At 52.7% G+C, this 15,913-nt stretch overlaps 1 protein-coding gene across 1 annotated transcript in view; it reads left to right on the top strand.

Annotated features, from left to right (window-relative positions):
• LOC119957482 (anthrax toxin receptor 1-like) overlaps positions 1 to 15,913 on the top strand; it is a 170,625-nt gene that overhangs the window by 65,664 nt on the left and 89,048 nt on the right. The window contains exons 9-10 of the mRNA XM_038785576.1: positions 4,483 to 4,543; positions 11,342 to 11,440. Of these exons, the coding sequence (XP_038641504.1) occupies positions 4,483 to 4,543; positions 11,342 to 11,440 (160 nt within the window). The remainder of the gene's footprint in view (positions 1 to 4,482; positions 4,544 to 11,341; positions 11,441 to 15,913) is intronic.

The raw sequence follows: 15,913 nt of genomic DNA, 5'->3' as shown, positions 1-15,913 counted from the left end.
GAAAACTCTGCGGTCTGCGTTTAATAATAATCTTTATCTCTATTGTCACAAGTAGGCTTGCATTTACACTGCAATGAAGTTACTGTGAAAAGCCCCTAGTCGCCACATTCCGGCGCCTGTTCGGGTACACAGAGGGAGAATTCAGAATGTCCAATTCACCTGACAGCACGTCTTTCGGGGCTTGTGGGAGGAAACCGGAGCACCCGGAGGAACCCCACGCAGACACGGGGAGAATGTGCAGACTCCGCACAGACAGTGACCCAAGCCGGGAATCGAACCTGGGACCCTGGCGCTGTGAAGCAACAGTGCTACCCACTGTGCTCCCGTGCTGCCCATGTTTGCTTTGACAAAGAGTCATCCGGACTCCAAACGCTCGCTCCCTTCTCTTTCTCTCCCCCTCCGCAGAGGCTGCCAGACCTGCTGAGATTGTCCAGCATCTTCTGGCTTTCTTTCCGATTCCGGCATCCGCAGTAATTTGCTTTTATCTGAGACGTCGCACAGTTTGTCACTGTGAAAGTAGACACAGGGGGCGGGATACTCTGACTCCCCCCCCCCCCCCCCCCCCCCCCCCCCCGCGCACGCGCAGGGTCGGAGAATCGCCGGGGGGGGCCGTGAATCCCACCCCGCCGCTCCGATGCCAGCTGATGAATTCTCCGGGGGCCGGTTTTTGGGTGGGGGCGGGGATCGCACCCCGCCGGTCGGGGGCTGTCGGCAGTGCCCCCCCCCCCCCCCCCTCCCCGGCCATTCTCCGGGCCCCGTTGGGCCGAGCGGCCTCCCATTTTCGGCCAGTCCTGCCGGCATGGATTAGACAGGGCCCATACCGGAGGGACCTGGCTTTGAGGGCGGCTTGCGGAGTCCTCGGGGTGGGGAGGGGGGGGGGGGGATCTGGCCCCGGGGTGGTCCCCCAAGGTGGCCTGGCCCGCGATCGGGGCCCACCGATCTGCGGGTGGGCCTGTCCGTGGGGGCGCTCTTTCCCTCTGCGCTGGCCTGTGTATGGCCGGCGAGGAGAAGAAACGCTCTGCGCGTGCGCGGGAATCATGCCAGCGGTTCTGCGCATGCACCAGAACATGCTGGCGCCCCTGTGCATGCGCCAACTCGTGCCGGCCAGCGGAGGCCCTTCGGCACCGGTTGGCGTGGCGCCTGCCTAGCCCTCGGAGGATTCCGCACCTTCTGGGCGGCCTGACGCCGGAGTGGTTCACGCCACTGTTTGCCGCCGGTACGGCCGCCCCGCCGATTGCGGGAGAATCCCACCCAGAGTGTAGTGCAGCAGCAATGCTCCCAGTGGTACAGTCGGTAACTGGAATGCCAGCACAGCCGTCAGGAAAAATCAGGACTTCCCTCCTGATTGTCACCCACATTCAAAATTGAGCGAGTCTGACTTGAAATGCCTTCTGAGCGTCGGAAGACATTGAGATGGATATTCTGTGCTCCATGTACTGGAGGAATACTATTTCTTAGTGAAGGTGGCGCAGGTCCAGTACAGCGTTGTCTCCTGCCTTCTCCCCATAACCCCCGACCCCCTTATTAATCAAGAACCTATCTATCTCTGTCTTAAAGACACTCAGTGATTTGGCCTCCACAGCCTTTTGCGGCAAAGAGTTCCACAGATTCTCTGGCTGAAGGAATTCCTCCTCATCTCTGTTTTTTTGTTTAAATTTAGAGTACCCAATTCTTTTTCTCCAATTAAGGGGCAATTTAGCATGGCCAGTCCACCTACATAGAACAGTACAGCACAGAACAGGCCCTTCGGCCCTCGATGTTGTGCCGAGCAATGATCACCCTACTTAAACCCACGTAACCCGTATACCCGTAACCCAACAATCCCCCCATTAACCTTACACTACGGGCAATTTAGCATGGCCAATCCACCTAACCCGCACATCTTTGGACTGTGGGAGGAAACCGGAGCACCCGGAGGAAACCCACGCACACACGGGGAGGACTTGCAGACTCCACACAGACAGTGACCCAGCCGGGAATCGAACCTGGGACTCTGGAGCTGTGAAGCATTGATGCTAACCACCATGCTACCGTGAGGCCCCTACCCTGCACATCTTTGAGTTTGTGGTGGTCAGGCCCATGGAGACACGGGGAGAATTTGCAGACTCCACACGGACAGTGACCCGGGGCCGGGATCGAACCCCGGGTTCTCTGCGCCATCAGGCAGCAGTGCTAACCACTGCGCCACCTTGCCGCCCGAATCTCAGTTTTAAAGGATCGTCCTTTCAGTCTGAGGCTGTCCCCTTGGGTTCTAGTTTTTCCTGCACGTGGAAACATCCTCTCCATGTCCACTCTATCTCGGCCTCTCAGTATCCTGTGATTTCAATAAGATCGCCCCTCATCCTAATAAACTCCAACGAGTACAGACCCAGAGTCCTAAACCGTTCCTCATACGACAAGCTCTTCATTCCAGGGATCATTCTTGTGAACCTCCTCTGGACCCTTTCCAAGGCCAGCGCATCCTTCCTTAGATACGGGGCCCAAAACTGCTCACAATACTCCAAATGGGGTCTGACCAGAGCCTTATGCAGCCTCAGAAGTACATTCCTGGTCTTGTATTCTAGCCCTCTTGACATGAATGCTAACATTGCATTTGCCTTCCTAACTGCCAACTGAACCTGCACGTTAACCTTAAGAGAATCATGAACAAGGAATCCCAAGTCCCTTTGAGCTTCTGATTTCCGAAGCATTTCCCAATTTAGAAAACAGTCTGTGCCTCTATTTCTCCTTCCAAAGTGCATAACCTCACACTTTTCCACATTGTATTCCATCTGCCACTTCATTGCCCACTCTCCTAGCCTGTCCAAATCCTTCTGCAGCCCCCTTGCTTCCTCACTACTACCTGTCCCTCTACAGATCTTTGTATCATCTGCAAACTTCGCAACAGTGCCTTCAGTTCCTTCTTCCAGATCATTAATGTATATTGTGAATGGCTGTGGTCCCAGCACAGACCCCTGAGGCACACCACTAGTCACCGGCTGCCATCCTGAAAAAGACCCCTTTATGCCCTCTCTCTGCCTTCTGCCAGTCAGCCAATCCCCTCTCCATGCCAGGATCTTACCCTCAACACCGTGGGCCCTTAACCTATTCATCCCTGGTCTTGTATCCTAGCCCTCTCGACATGAATGCTATCATTGCACTTGCCTTCCTCACTGCCGACTGAACCTGCACGTTAACCTTCAGAGAATTGAGGTCTGGAGAATTTTGGCCAGCAGGGGAGGTTGGGTTTGTCTAATTTGGAACCGAGGAGGCTGACGGAAGATTTAACCGAGGTCTATAAAATGATTAGGTGCCTGCACAGCATGGATAGGATGGACCGAGCAATGGGGATAGTATCCAGGGGCAATCGATTTAAAATCATTGATGGAAGGATGAGAGGAGAGTTGAGGGGAAAGCATTTCCCCAGAGAAGGGCCTGGGAATCTGGCACCCACTGTCTGTGAGGCATAAACCCATTGCATTAAAAAAAAAACACTTTTGTTGCAAAAACCCACCTGGCTCACTGATGGTTTGCAATTTGCGCTGCTTTTCTTTCCCCGACTCGGAACGTTTTGGGACTCTGTCATTCCCGAGGGATCACATCTTCCTTTTCAAAGTAAGCGCAATTATTGGGCGCGATTCTCCGCACTCCCGACGGTGCGGAGAATAGCGTGGCTCGTAAAATTTTACGGCCACGCTGTTCCGACGCCCTCCCGCTATTCTCCCCCCCCCCCACGCCCGACTCCCGATACGAATCGCTGCCGCCGTTTATTTACGGCCGGCAGCGATTCTCAGCTGATGGATGGGCCGACTTCCCAGCCCTTTACGGCTGTTTTTACGAACGGCAAACACACCTGGTCTGGCCGTTCGTAAAAACGGCCGTAAACTCTCGATCTTTAAAACCATGGCACCGATTGGCACGGCAGTACCACGGCCGTGCCAATGGTGCCATGGGCCCGCGATCGGTGGGTACCGATCGCGGGCAGCGGGCCCGATGCCCGCGCACTATTTGTCCTTGCGCCGCCCCGCAGTATCAATACGCGGGGCGGCTGAGGGGCATCCCGGCCCGCGCATGCACGGGTTTCGCGCAAATGCGCGATGACGTCATCCGCGTATGCGCGGGTTGGAGTCTTCCAATCCGCGCATGCGCGGCTGACGTCATATGATGCGTCAGCCGGCGCTAACTCTGGCAAGCGGGCTTAACGAAATTCGTTAAGCCCGTGATGCCGGAGCTCACGGCGTCGGGCTGCTAGCCCCGACCGGGGACCAGAATCGGTTCCCGGTCAGGAAGGGGGGGGCTGGCGTCAAACCCGCCCGGATTTGACGCCAGCCTTACGATTTCTCCCTCTCTGGGAGAATCGCGCCCATTATTCTTTTTGTCTTTCAGTCATCAGACCCGCACACATGTTAATGTTTAGGAGTAATTGTACCTCCCCGGCTCTGGCTGCAGAGTGGAAAGCATTGCAAGATTGCTCATTGTTCCTTCTTTCTCCCCGATGGACAGATCCTGAAGAAATCCTGCATCGAGATCCTAGCAGCTGAGCCCTCGAGCATCTGTGCTGGAGGTGAGTACTGGAGGCCAACGGCAAGCACGCTGAATGTTATCCTTTTATCCAGGGTCACTCAATCCAGGCCAGCCTTCAGCCTGGGAGTCTTCCCAATTCTCACCCCATCAGATAGGCCCATTGTTCCCGGGGATTGGCAGGGAGCGTTTCACGGAACCCGTGGTCCTGACCCCTGTCGCCACATTCAGTCTGCGGAATCAGTCACAGGGTTTATCTCCACGTGAAGATAAGGTCTGCGGCTTTCAAATTCCTCCAGGTGGAGCTGCGGGGAAAGTGGGACCGGATGGATAGCTCTGAGAAAGAACAAGCACCGACTCTGATTGGCCCGTTCCGTGATTCAGTCGCTCTTTTCAGAATTGTGATGCTCGGGTCCACCAACAACGTTGTGTCTTCAGTACCCACGCAGAGTTGCTGGGCATCCCTCCGGGTGGCGAGAGCGGGAATGAGCTAAACTTGGTGCTGTCGCTGTGAGCATACGTCGATGGACGTTGGACTGTTTGGTGGAAGCAAGCTCGACCGTGAGGTTATCTCGTGCCAATCATCCAGGCTCACATGGACAATGGCTGTTTGTGAGGCTCAGTGGGAGCTCTCGGAGCTGAAGTGCTTTCCGTTCTTCCTCCACTGTCCCGCACATGAAGGCACCCTTGGGGAGCAGGGTGATCACACTTGGCAGGTGAAGAGGCCCCTGGGAAAGGTGGAAGATACCAAACACGATGGGACACTGAGAAACGTGAGGAGATGTTGCGGCAGGCGGTCAGACAGGTCGGCTTGTCAAAGCATCTTGAGAGGAACACCAGGTCGAGGCGGGGAGAGTTTCAGGGAGGGAACTCCAGAGATTGAATCGAGGCAGCTGTAGGTGCAGTGATGGCAACCGGGGAGACCCAAGAGGCCAGAACTACAGGAGCGCAAATATCTGGCAGGGTTCAGGGGGTGAAGGAAGTTCCAGAGATGGCGGAGGGGAGAGGCTGTGGAAGGCTTTGTAAACAAGAATGAGGATTTGAAGATGAAGGCATTGCTTTGCCAGGCGTTAATGGAGGTCAGTGAGCACAGGTGCGATGGCCGAGTGGGACTTGATCCGAGTAAGGACGTGGGTCACACACAGTTTGGATGAGCCCGGTCGTCTGTTGGTCTTCTTGCTTGCTGTTCCAACAGCCAGATGCCAAGAGTGACATGAACAAAATGAGGAATCCGCTGAAGACTCTATCAGCACCTGGTGAAGAGCTGCTTACCAAGGGCGGCCCTCAAGCAGGATACTACCGCGGGATTGTGGCTCTCGGTAAAATGTTGCTTTCAAAACAATTGGAATATCCGGAATGGGGATTAATGGGTGTTTCTCTGGTTGGCAATCAGTAGCTAGTGGTGTCCCTCAGGGATCAGTGTTGGGCCCACAATCGTTCACAATTTACAGAGATGATTTGGAGTTGGGGACCAAGGGCAATGTGTCCAAGTTTGCGGATGACACTAAGATGAGTGGTAAAGCGAAAAGTGCAGAGGATACTGGAAGTCTGCAGAGGGATTTGGATAGGTTAAGTGAATGGGCTGGGGTCTGGCAGATGGAATACAATGTTGACAAATGTGAGGTTATCCATTTTGGTAGGAATAACAGCAAAAGGGATTATTATCTAAATGACAAAATAGTAAAGCATGCCGCTGTTCAGAGAGACTTGGGTGTGCTAGTGCATGAGTCGCAAAAAGTTGGTTTACAGGTGCAACAGGTGATTAAGAAAGCGAATGGAATTTTGTCCTTCATTGCTAGAGGGATGGAGTTTAAGACTGGGGAGGTTATGCTGCAATTGTATAAGGTGTTAGTGAGGCCACACCTGGAGTATTGTGTTCAATTTTGGTCTCCTTACCTGAGAAAGGACGTACTGGCACTGGAGGGTGTGCAGAGGAGATTCAATAGGTTAATCCCAGAGCTGAAGGGGTTGGATTACGAGGGGAGGTTGAGTAGGCTGGGATTGTACTGGTTGGAATTTAGAAGGATGCGGGGGGGATCTTATAGAAACATATAAAATTATGAAGGGAATAGATAGGATAGATGCGGGCAGGTTGTTTCCACTGGCGGGTGAAAGCAGAACTAGGAGGCATAGCCTCAAAATAAGGGGAAGTAGATTTAGGACTGATCTTAGGAGGAACTTCTTCACCCAAAGGGTTGTGAATCTATGGAATTCCTTGCCCAGTGAGGCAGTAGAGGCTCCTTCATTAAATGTTTTCAAGATAAAGATAGATAGTATTTTGAAGAATAAAGGGATTAAGGGTTATGGTGTTCGGGCCGGAAAGTGGAGCTGAGTCCACATAAGATCAGCCATGATCTCATTGAATGGTGGAGCAGGCTCGAGGGGCCAGATGGCCGACTCCTGCTCCTAGTTCTTATGTTCTTATCTGTGTATTCTGAGAAGAATGGCCAGGCGCACCTCCCTCCCTGTGAACCTTCATTCATTGACACAACCTTGGTCATCAATGTAGCCAAACTGTCATGGTGTTGAAGCATTGCCTGGGATGGATTCATTCCCTGGTGTTGTATCAAATGGAATCTTTCCAACTGGGATTAATTGGAAAACATGCCAATGGCAGTGAACTTCTGGCAATAACGAGCATTTTTCTTTCGAAGTTTGGAACTTAATGCAGCATTCTGAATGTTGATGAAGTGAATGCCTCTCCCAGCTCCTTCCCTGTGGAGAGACAGATAGCGTCCCTTGTGTTTCCATTGTGGCTTTCAAACAATTTGTTTGTCCTTTATCTGAGCTGACTGTATTCGATCTTGCAACCAAACCTGCTCACCCATCAGCCCACTGTTTGCTAATCTCAGAAACCGTTTCAGTTTTCAACGTCTCCTCCTCCTTGCTAAGTCCCTCCAGGTCCCTTGTCCCCTTCCCGTATCTGTAACTCCCACCAAGGTAGCTCCGCGTTTCTCCAGTTCCCACCACGTGTGCATTCCCAATTTTAATCGCTCCACCGATGGTGTATTCGGGGAAGAAAGGATTCTCAGATGAAAGATGGTGTTTCATGATGAGTGACCACAGCCGACCACAAGCTACCCCTGCGGCTCACTGAGCGGCCATCGTTCGCACGAGAGATTAAATATTAGAGACGGGGATTGTTGCAATGTTGCCTCATCTTCCAGCCCACACTCACCCTCCCTTCCAGGAGAGTACATCTGGCTTTCCTCTTCCCTCTCCATACCTCGGGACTCTTGGGGCAATTTGCGTGGCGCCCAATGTTCCCCTGTTCGTGATTGGCTCAATCTTACCCCAGAAAAATGGAATATGATCACAACATTCACTTCAAAAGGTCCTTAACTTTCAGAAGCAGGAGGAGGCCATTCGGCCCTTCCAGCCTGCTCCGCCATTCATTGTGATCATGGCTGATCGTCAAGTTCAATACCCTGATCCCGTCTTCCCCCCATAACCCTTGATCCCTTTAGCCCCAGACAGAAGAGGGAGGGGGGGTGAAAAAGACTTGGATTTGTATACCTCCTAATCACATCTCTCTGACTTCTCAAAGCAAAATGTATCCAGTGGGTTCCTGTGAAGTGCAGTTATTGTTGCTTGGTAGGCATGTGGCTTGAGCATAGCAACATCGCACAGGAAGCAATGAGAATGAATAGTTAAGCTGCCCTTTTGGCCGTATTGACCAAGAGACGAATGTTGGCCTGGATATCGACAGGACATCCTTCTCTCTGGAGGTGACATCTGGTGAAAACTCCCGTGGGAGAAGCAGATGGAGCCGAATCTGTGATCTCCTCGAAACAATCAGCATGCCCTTGGTCCCAGCAGCTTGAGCATGCCCTTGGTCCCAGCAGCTTGAGCATGCCCTTGGTCCCAGCAGCTTGAGCATGCCCTTGGTCCCAGCAGCTTGAGCATGCCCTTGGTCCCAGCAGCTTGAGCATGCCCTTGGTCCCAGCAGCTTGAGCATGCCCTTGGTCCCAGCAGCTTGAGCATGCCCTTGGTCCCAGCAGCTTGAGCATGCCCTTGGTCCCAGCAGCTCGAGCATGCCCTTGGTCCCAGCAGCTCGAGCATGCCCTTGGTCCCAGCAGCTTGAGCATGCCCTTGGTCCCAGCAGCTTGAGCATGCCCTTGGTCCCAGCAGCTTGAGCATGCCCTTGGTCCCAGCAGCTTGAGCATGCCCTTGGTCCCAGCAGCTTGAGCATGCCCTTGGTCCCAGCAGCTCGAGCATGCCCTTGGTCCCAGCAGCTTGAGCATGCCCTTGGTCCCAGCAGCTCGAGCATGCCCTTGGTCCCAGCAGCTTGAGCATGCCCTTGGTCCCAGCAGCTCGAGCATGCCCTTGGTCCCAGCAGCTTGAGCATGCCCTTGGTCCCAGCAGCTTGAGCATGCCCTTGGTCCCAGCAGCTTGAGCATGCCCTTGGTCCCAGCAGCTTGAGCATGCCCTTGGTCCCAGCAGCTTGAGCATGCCCTTGGTCCCAGCAGCTTGAGCATGCCCTTGGTCCCAGCAGCTTGAGCATGCCCTTGGTCCCAGCAGCTTGAGCATGCCCTTGGTCCCAGCAGCTTGAGCATGCCCTTGGTCCCAGCAGCTTGAGCATGCCCTTGGTCCCAGCAGCTTGAGCATGCCCTTGGTCCCAGCAGCTTGAGCATGCCCTTGGTCCCAGCAACAGAACGTACCTTCCGTGGCTTCAGCACACACATCTCCGAGACTTGTGGCAAGGCAAACTGGCACAGAAAGAAGTTTGAGGAGGGCGGATCACCAGCTTGGTCTGAGGTGTATTTTACAGAGCCTGAAAGGAGGACAGAGAAGTGAGGGCCGGGGCGTGGGACCATGGCAGCTGAAGGCACAGCGGCAATGGTGGGACAAAGGGGATTGCAAAAGGGATGGAGCGTTTGGGGGACGCAAGTTTTGAGGTTACTTCGACAGGGGAGGAATAAGACCACGAGCAGATTTAAATATGAGGAGTGCATAGAACATACAGTGCAGAAGGAGGCCATTCGGCCCATCGAGTCTGCACCGACCCACTTAAGCCCTCACTTCCACCCTATGCCCGTAATGCAATAACCCCTCCTAACCTTTTTGGTCACTAAGGGACAACTTATCATGGCCAATCCACCTAACCTGCACATCCTTGGACTGTGGGAGGAAACCTGAGCTCCCGGATAAACCCACGCAGACACAGGGAAAACGTGCAGACTCCGCACAGACAGTGACCCGGCAGGGAATCGAACCAGTGACCCCGGCGCTATGAATCCACAGTGCTATCCACTGGTGCTACCGTGCTGCCACATTTGTTTGATGCCTTGGGCCCTGGGAGTTAATCTAGGTCACCGCAATCAGCAGGAAAAGATGAACGGGATTTGGTGTGGGATAGGATAGGAACAAACGAGTGAAATGGACGGAGGATCTGAGGTTATCCAGCGGAGGCGTTATGAAGGGATGGAGGAGTCTTTCAGCCTCAGAAGGAGGGGAGATTACAGAGGTGGAAGTGTGCGATCTCTCTGCTGAGAGCATTTGGATGTGAATGTTCACCCCTGCAGGCTCGAGCTGAACACAAACTTGCTGAGAGAGATTGTGGGTGGGGGGGGGGGGGCCACCGATCGGCGGGTCGGCCTCTCTGGTTTCTTCCGCGCCGGCCCCTGTAGTCCTGCGCCATGTTGCGTCGTGGCCGGCGCGTTGAAGGAAGGCACTGCGCACGCGCGGATCTCGCGGCGCCCAGTTCGCGCCCAGGTCAGCAGCTGGAGCGGCGTGAACCACTCCAGTGACGTGCTGGCCCCTCTTGCGGGCCAGAATTAGTCGTGGGGTCGGCCCCGTTCACGCCGTCGTGAAAGGCAACGACGTTTACGACGGGCATGGACGCGGGATTAGAGAATCCCGCCCCATGTCCCGCATTTCCACCAGAGTGTAACCATCCTGAGAAGCGAGGGGTTGTAGTTTGGAAAGCAACATTCAGATGACCTCTCATTGAACTTCTCTATCACGAGAAGGAAGCCAACCATTTTTGCAACCAGTAATCAGATTGTGTACAAAGCCAGCAAGCTGCTGAAACTGACCTGAAATGACTGGGGTGTGTGTCGTGGCCATTTATTCTCTGCTGTAGAAACTACACAGTTAAGATTCCAGTGCACATTCATACAGGGTGCCTTCATCGGGATACATGGCCGGCTCAGGGGCAAGTATCTCTGCTCAAGCTCCTCACTGGAAACCGTAACTTGCAAGGGTCATGAATTTTAAACGTCCAACCTTGTTAGCCAGTGAAGTTGTTTTCCCTTCCTATTCTCTTGTGAAATTACCAGGCATGATGTCAGGAACTGGATCATACCCACACTCTCTTCCCCTCTCGCTAATCAAACCGGTTACAAGAGTCAATTGAAAACAGAGAAGGAAAAACAGTATTTGGAAGGCGTACAATTCCAAGGGCTTGCTTTCAATTAGGAATTTGAAACCTCTCCGCCTTGGAGAAGAAAACAGTTCGGGCCATCTTGCATGTTTGAAGAAATGGGATCCGCACACTCAAACGCGAGACTATTGGGTGGGCGATGGGTTGCCAGAAAATTGCACCAGCCAATTGCAAATTGGTTCGTCTGGTGGTTATTTGATGGAGAGCTGAGCACAAAGATTCCAGCCGGCTCATCGCCGGAATACCCGGAGTTATCCTGATCTCAGCTGAGAACACAGTCGAGATGGTATAATTTGTTTGCAGACAAAAGCCCAGAGGGAAACAGGCTTGTTCAATGTGTCCTGACCTGAGAGATATTGGCACTGGTTTTAAAAATAAATATGCCTGTCGCCGACAAAGCGCTCGATTTGTTGTTGAACTCGGTTACCTTTCTCACTTGTACTTTCTCATTCCCAGAAACATTCCAAGTCGTGGTGAAGGGGAATGGATTTTCCCATGCACGGAGCGTGGATAAAGTCCGCTGCAGCTTCAAGATCAATGATACCGTCACCCTCCGTAAGTATGTCTGGGAAATTTGAAACCTTGGGCACTTTGGCGAGCACCCTGAGGCCATTGCATAATTCCGGCAACGTTGAGTTCCCTAACAGCACAGCGGGTGTACCTACACCACATGGACTGCAGCGGTTCAAGAAGGCAGCTCACCAATTCAAAAAGTGACAACACGCGGAACGTTTGTCTCGGCTCTGCAAAGGCAAAGGGGCGGGGTCCTCCTGTGCCCCCCCCCTCCCCTCTGTTTCTGGGCTGTTCACCGTTTGCTCTCTTCCCACCCTTTGTCAATGGCATTTCTCAATGAAGCCACCCCACACCGCCGGTAAACCCGCGGCCGCGCGCTGCCGGCAAGAAACGGAGCATCCCGAAGGTCGGAGAATTGCGGCCCATAGTGACGCACTGATCACAGCTTAAGTTCACCATTTGAACCCCTCATCTCAATTTTCCTCCTCTCCTGTCCTGCTCAAAGTGAATCTCAAGTTTATCTGCCCCACTCAAATAACGCCCCCCACCCCTTCCACCCCACACCCCATCTCCAGCCCCGACTGGATCTGCACACCCTGTTCAGAATACACCACAGGCTAACGGGATTTCCAGGGGCTACTAGGTGCACCTCCACTTGTGCCAGCAGACAAGTGTTGTACCATCGGGGGTTTACTTTGGAATCCCCTCCAGCCCCACAACATGTCCGCGACATCTTTGCTCCTTGAATTCTGGAATCCTGAGCATCTCCATTCGCCCCATCGTCAATAGCCTCACCTTCAGTTGCCTGGGTCCCAAGCTCTCCCTCTCCCTCTAGCTCGCTCTCGCCTCTTTGACCACGTTGACCAATCAATCCTAACATCTCCTTGTTGAGCTCAGTATCCAGTGCAACTACTATTTTGTAAAATTGATGGGTTATGTTCATTGAGAGATATCAGATACTCTTTATAATTAATTATCTGGTGATTATGGGATGAACAACACAAAGGCATCTCCTTCAATAGCACCTTCCAAACCCGTGACCTTCCCCATCTAGAAGGACGAGCAGCAGATACCTGGGAACCCCACCACCTGGAGGTTCCCCTCCAAGTCACTCACCGCCCTGACTTGGAAATACATCGGCCGCTCCTTCACTGTCGCTGGGGCAACATTCCCTCCCTAACAGCACAGTGGGTGTACCTACACCACATGGACTGCAGCGGGTTTAAGAAGTCAGCTCACCGCCACCTTCTCCTGGGACAATTAGAGACGGGCCTCAAATGTTGGGCTTACCAACAACGGCTCACATCCTTTGAAAAACATATCTGGACATGTTGTAAGTTGTGCGGCCAGGATTGTGAGGCATGGGGCTCCCAGGGTGACGGCCTTGGCTCAACTTTCACCTCAAGTCTTAAAAATAAATTCTGGAAAAGTTGTCCCCCGGCTGAAGAGGTTTGCATTGTTTCAAACAAAGCTGGAGTTTCCACCGCCCAAGAAACCTCGGGGGGGGGGAAAAAAAAATGGGACGTGACGTGAACCCTGACTCGGATTCCGATGAATGTGTCCTCGGGTCAGCTCAACAATTCTCTCCCGAGCTTTTCCGATGGTGGAATTACATTCGACGAGGGAGAGCGCACAAAGGCCGGGATGCAAAGCAGAGCCACAACTTAAAGCAGCCCGAATTTGTATCGACACACCTCAGCGTTAGCAAAAGCCTTCGCTGTCCACCCCGATGATTTTGGGCAGACTACGAGTATTCAGAGGCAATTGAAGACCATCCAGAGTTGTAATCGAATCATACAATTTACAGTTCCATTCGGCCCATTGAGTCTGCACCGGCTCTTACACAGAACACCCTGCTGAAGATCTATCCTATCCCCGTAACCCAGTAACCCCCATGTTTTTATTCTTTTTTAAAATTTAGAGTACCCAATTATTTATTTTTCCAATTAAGGGGCAATTTAGCGCGGCCAATCCACTTACCCTGCACATCTTTGGGTTGCGGGGGTGAGACCCACGCAGACACGGGTAGAATGTGCAAACTCCACACGGACAGTGATCCAGGGCCGGGATTCGAACCCGGGTCCTCAGCGCCGAGATGCAGCAGTGCTAACCACTGCGCCACCGTGCCGCCCCAGTAACCCCCCACTGAACATTTTTTGGGACACCAAGGGCAATTTAGCATGGCCAATCCACCTAACCCGCACATCTTTAGACTGTGGGAGGAAACCGGAGCACCCGGAGGAAACCCACGCACACACGGGGAGGACGTGCAGACTCCGCGCAGACAGTGACCCAAGCCGGAATCGAACCTGGGACCCTGGAGCTGTGAAGCAACTGTGCTAACCACTGTGCCACCATGCCCCGCTAACGTTTTCATGAGCGAAGGCCCTCAACACACCTGCCTGCTTGAGTGCATTTCCACCAAACGTTTGCACTCCTCGAGATGAGACGTGGGATCTGGGGGCCCACCAGTGCCAAACCCCCATGAGTTTCCAGGTCAGGGAAGTGCCAAGTCAAAGATCCCTCTGCACCAACCATGCTCGTCCAAACCAGAAGAGCAGTTCGATTTTCCATTTCCCACACTCAACAGCCTGTGAAGTCTATCTTGGGTTTTGAATGACAGCCAAACTGAGAACAGATCCTGCCCTGGCCTCACATGCACTGGGAATCAGATTTAACTCGACTGAACGCAGGACTCCTCCAGGCAAGAACAAGATGTGTTTGTCAATTGTTCGTCCTGGCTGGATTCAAAATGCTGGCCTGCCAAGATACTGTGCATGTTCAATCTCCAAGGATGCAAACCAGGGCAACACCAGGCACCACATTCCTGCCGCCTCAGCAGAAGAGGAAGTGCGAAACCATAAAGGCTGCTGTCTTCACCTTCACTGAGCTCGTCTCCGCAGCGACATTGATGCATCAGAAAAGAGCTACAAATTAACGCTGGATTGCGAAAGCTACGGGGGCAAATTGATAAGTTGCAAGTCCACCAGGAAATTGAAAATTAATTGGGCTGGTTAAAATAATCTTTATTATTGTAACAAGTAGGCTCACATTAACACTGCAATGAAGTTACTGTGAGAAGCCCCTTTCGTCACACTCCGGCGCCTGTTCGGGTACACGGAGGGAGAATTCAGAATGTCCAATCCACCTAACCCGCACATCTTTGGACTGTGGGAGGAAACCGGAGCGCCCGGAGGAAACCCACGCAGACACGGGGAGAGCGTGCAGACTCCGCACAGACAGTGACCCAGCCGGGAACCGAACCTGGGACCCTGGAGCTGTGAATCAACAGTGTTAACCACTGTGCTACCATACAATCCCATTGTTTAAGGGGCAATTATAAGCTATTTCCGTGTCTAATGTTCAAGGGTTTAATGTTGAGTTGGTAATAATGTTTTGTTTGGAAACGTGAAACCCCAATTTCTTCGTACAATCACTCCAGGAGTGAAGTATTCTTTCCGAACAGTCTCACAAATAAACTAAAATATTGGGGTTTTGGTCAAGAATCCCAGCCACTGCTGGAGTCTGGTCTGGGATTGTCATAATTTTCAGAGTTTAGGGATCAGGCAGCAGTGTCGGAGCAAATGAAACGGGGATGTCCAATAGGCCAAGAATTGGAGGAGCGCAGACATCTCTGAGGGGTTGTAGTGTTGGAAGAGATTACTTTTTTAAAAAATTTAGTGTACCCAATTAATTTTTTCCAATTTAAGGGGCAATTTAGCGTGACCAATCTACCGAGCCTGCGCATCTTTGGGTTGTGGGGGCGAGACCCACGCAGACACGGGGAGAACGTGCAGTTGGAAGAGATTCCTGAGATAGGGAGGCCTTGGAGGGATTTGAAAAGAAGGATGAGAATTGGAAAATTTTATTCTCAATAACAAAAGGCAATGGCGACATGCTGATTGGTGGAGTAATTTGTCACCCTCGATAGTGCCAGACGTCTTGGTTGAGAATGGAACATATTGCTTCCAAATGAAGGTACACATTGGGGAGATTTCGGGTCCTATCTGACCGGCCGGACTTGCAGGTCCGCCGAATGGCTCGCCGCGTTTCAAAGCCCCTCTCCCGCTGTAACAATGCTGAAATGTTCCGCCCAGTCAGAACGGGGCAGCACGGTAGCATAGTGGTTAGCATCAATGCTTCACAGCTCCAGGGTCCCAGGTTCGGTTCCCGGCTGGGTCACTGTCTGTGTGGAGTCTGCACGTCCTCCCCGTGTGTGCGTGGGTTTCCTCCGGGTGCTCCGGTTTCCTCCCACAGTCCAAAGATGTGCGGGTTAGGTGGATTGGCCATGCTAAATTGCCCGTAGTGTCCTAAAAAGTAAGGTTAAGGGGGGGTTACGGGTATAGGGTGGATACGTGGGTTTGAGTAGGGTGATCATTGCTCGGCACAACATCGAGGGCCGAAGGGCCTGTTCTGCGCTGTACTGTTCTAAATCTAAATCTAAAACCACAAGACAAAACTTACCCGACCCAGTAAACAAAGCCTCTTGCTTAACAATGAGTTTGGCAGCAGTGT

This window comes from Scyliorhinus canicula, chromosome 26 (assembly GCF_902713615.1).
Source record: "Scyliorhinus canicula chromosome 26, sScyCan1.1, whole genome shotgun sequence".
NCBI classification, from domain to species: Eukaryota; Metazoa; Chordata; class Chondrichthyes; order Carcharhiniformes; family Scyliorhinidae; genus Scyliorhinus; species Scyliorhinus canicula.
This window is presented reverse-complemented; position numbering and strand designations above follow the sequence as displayed.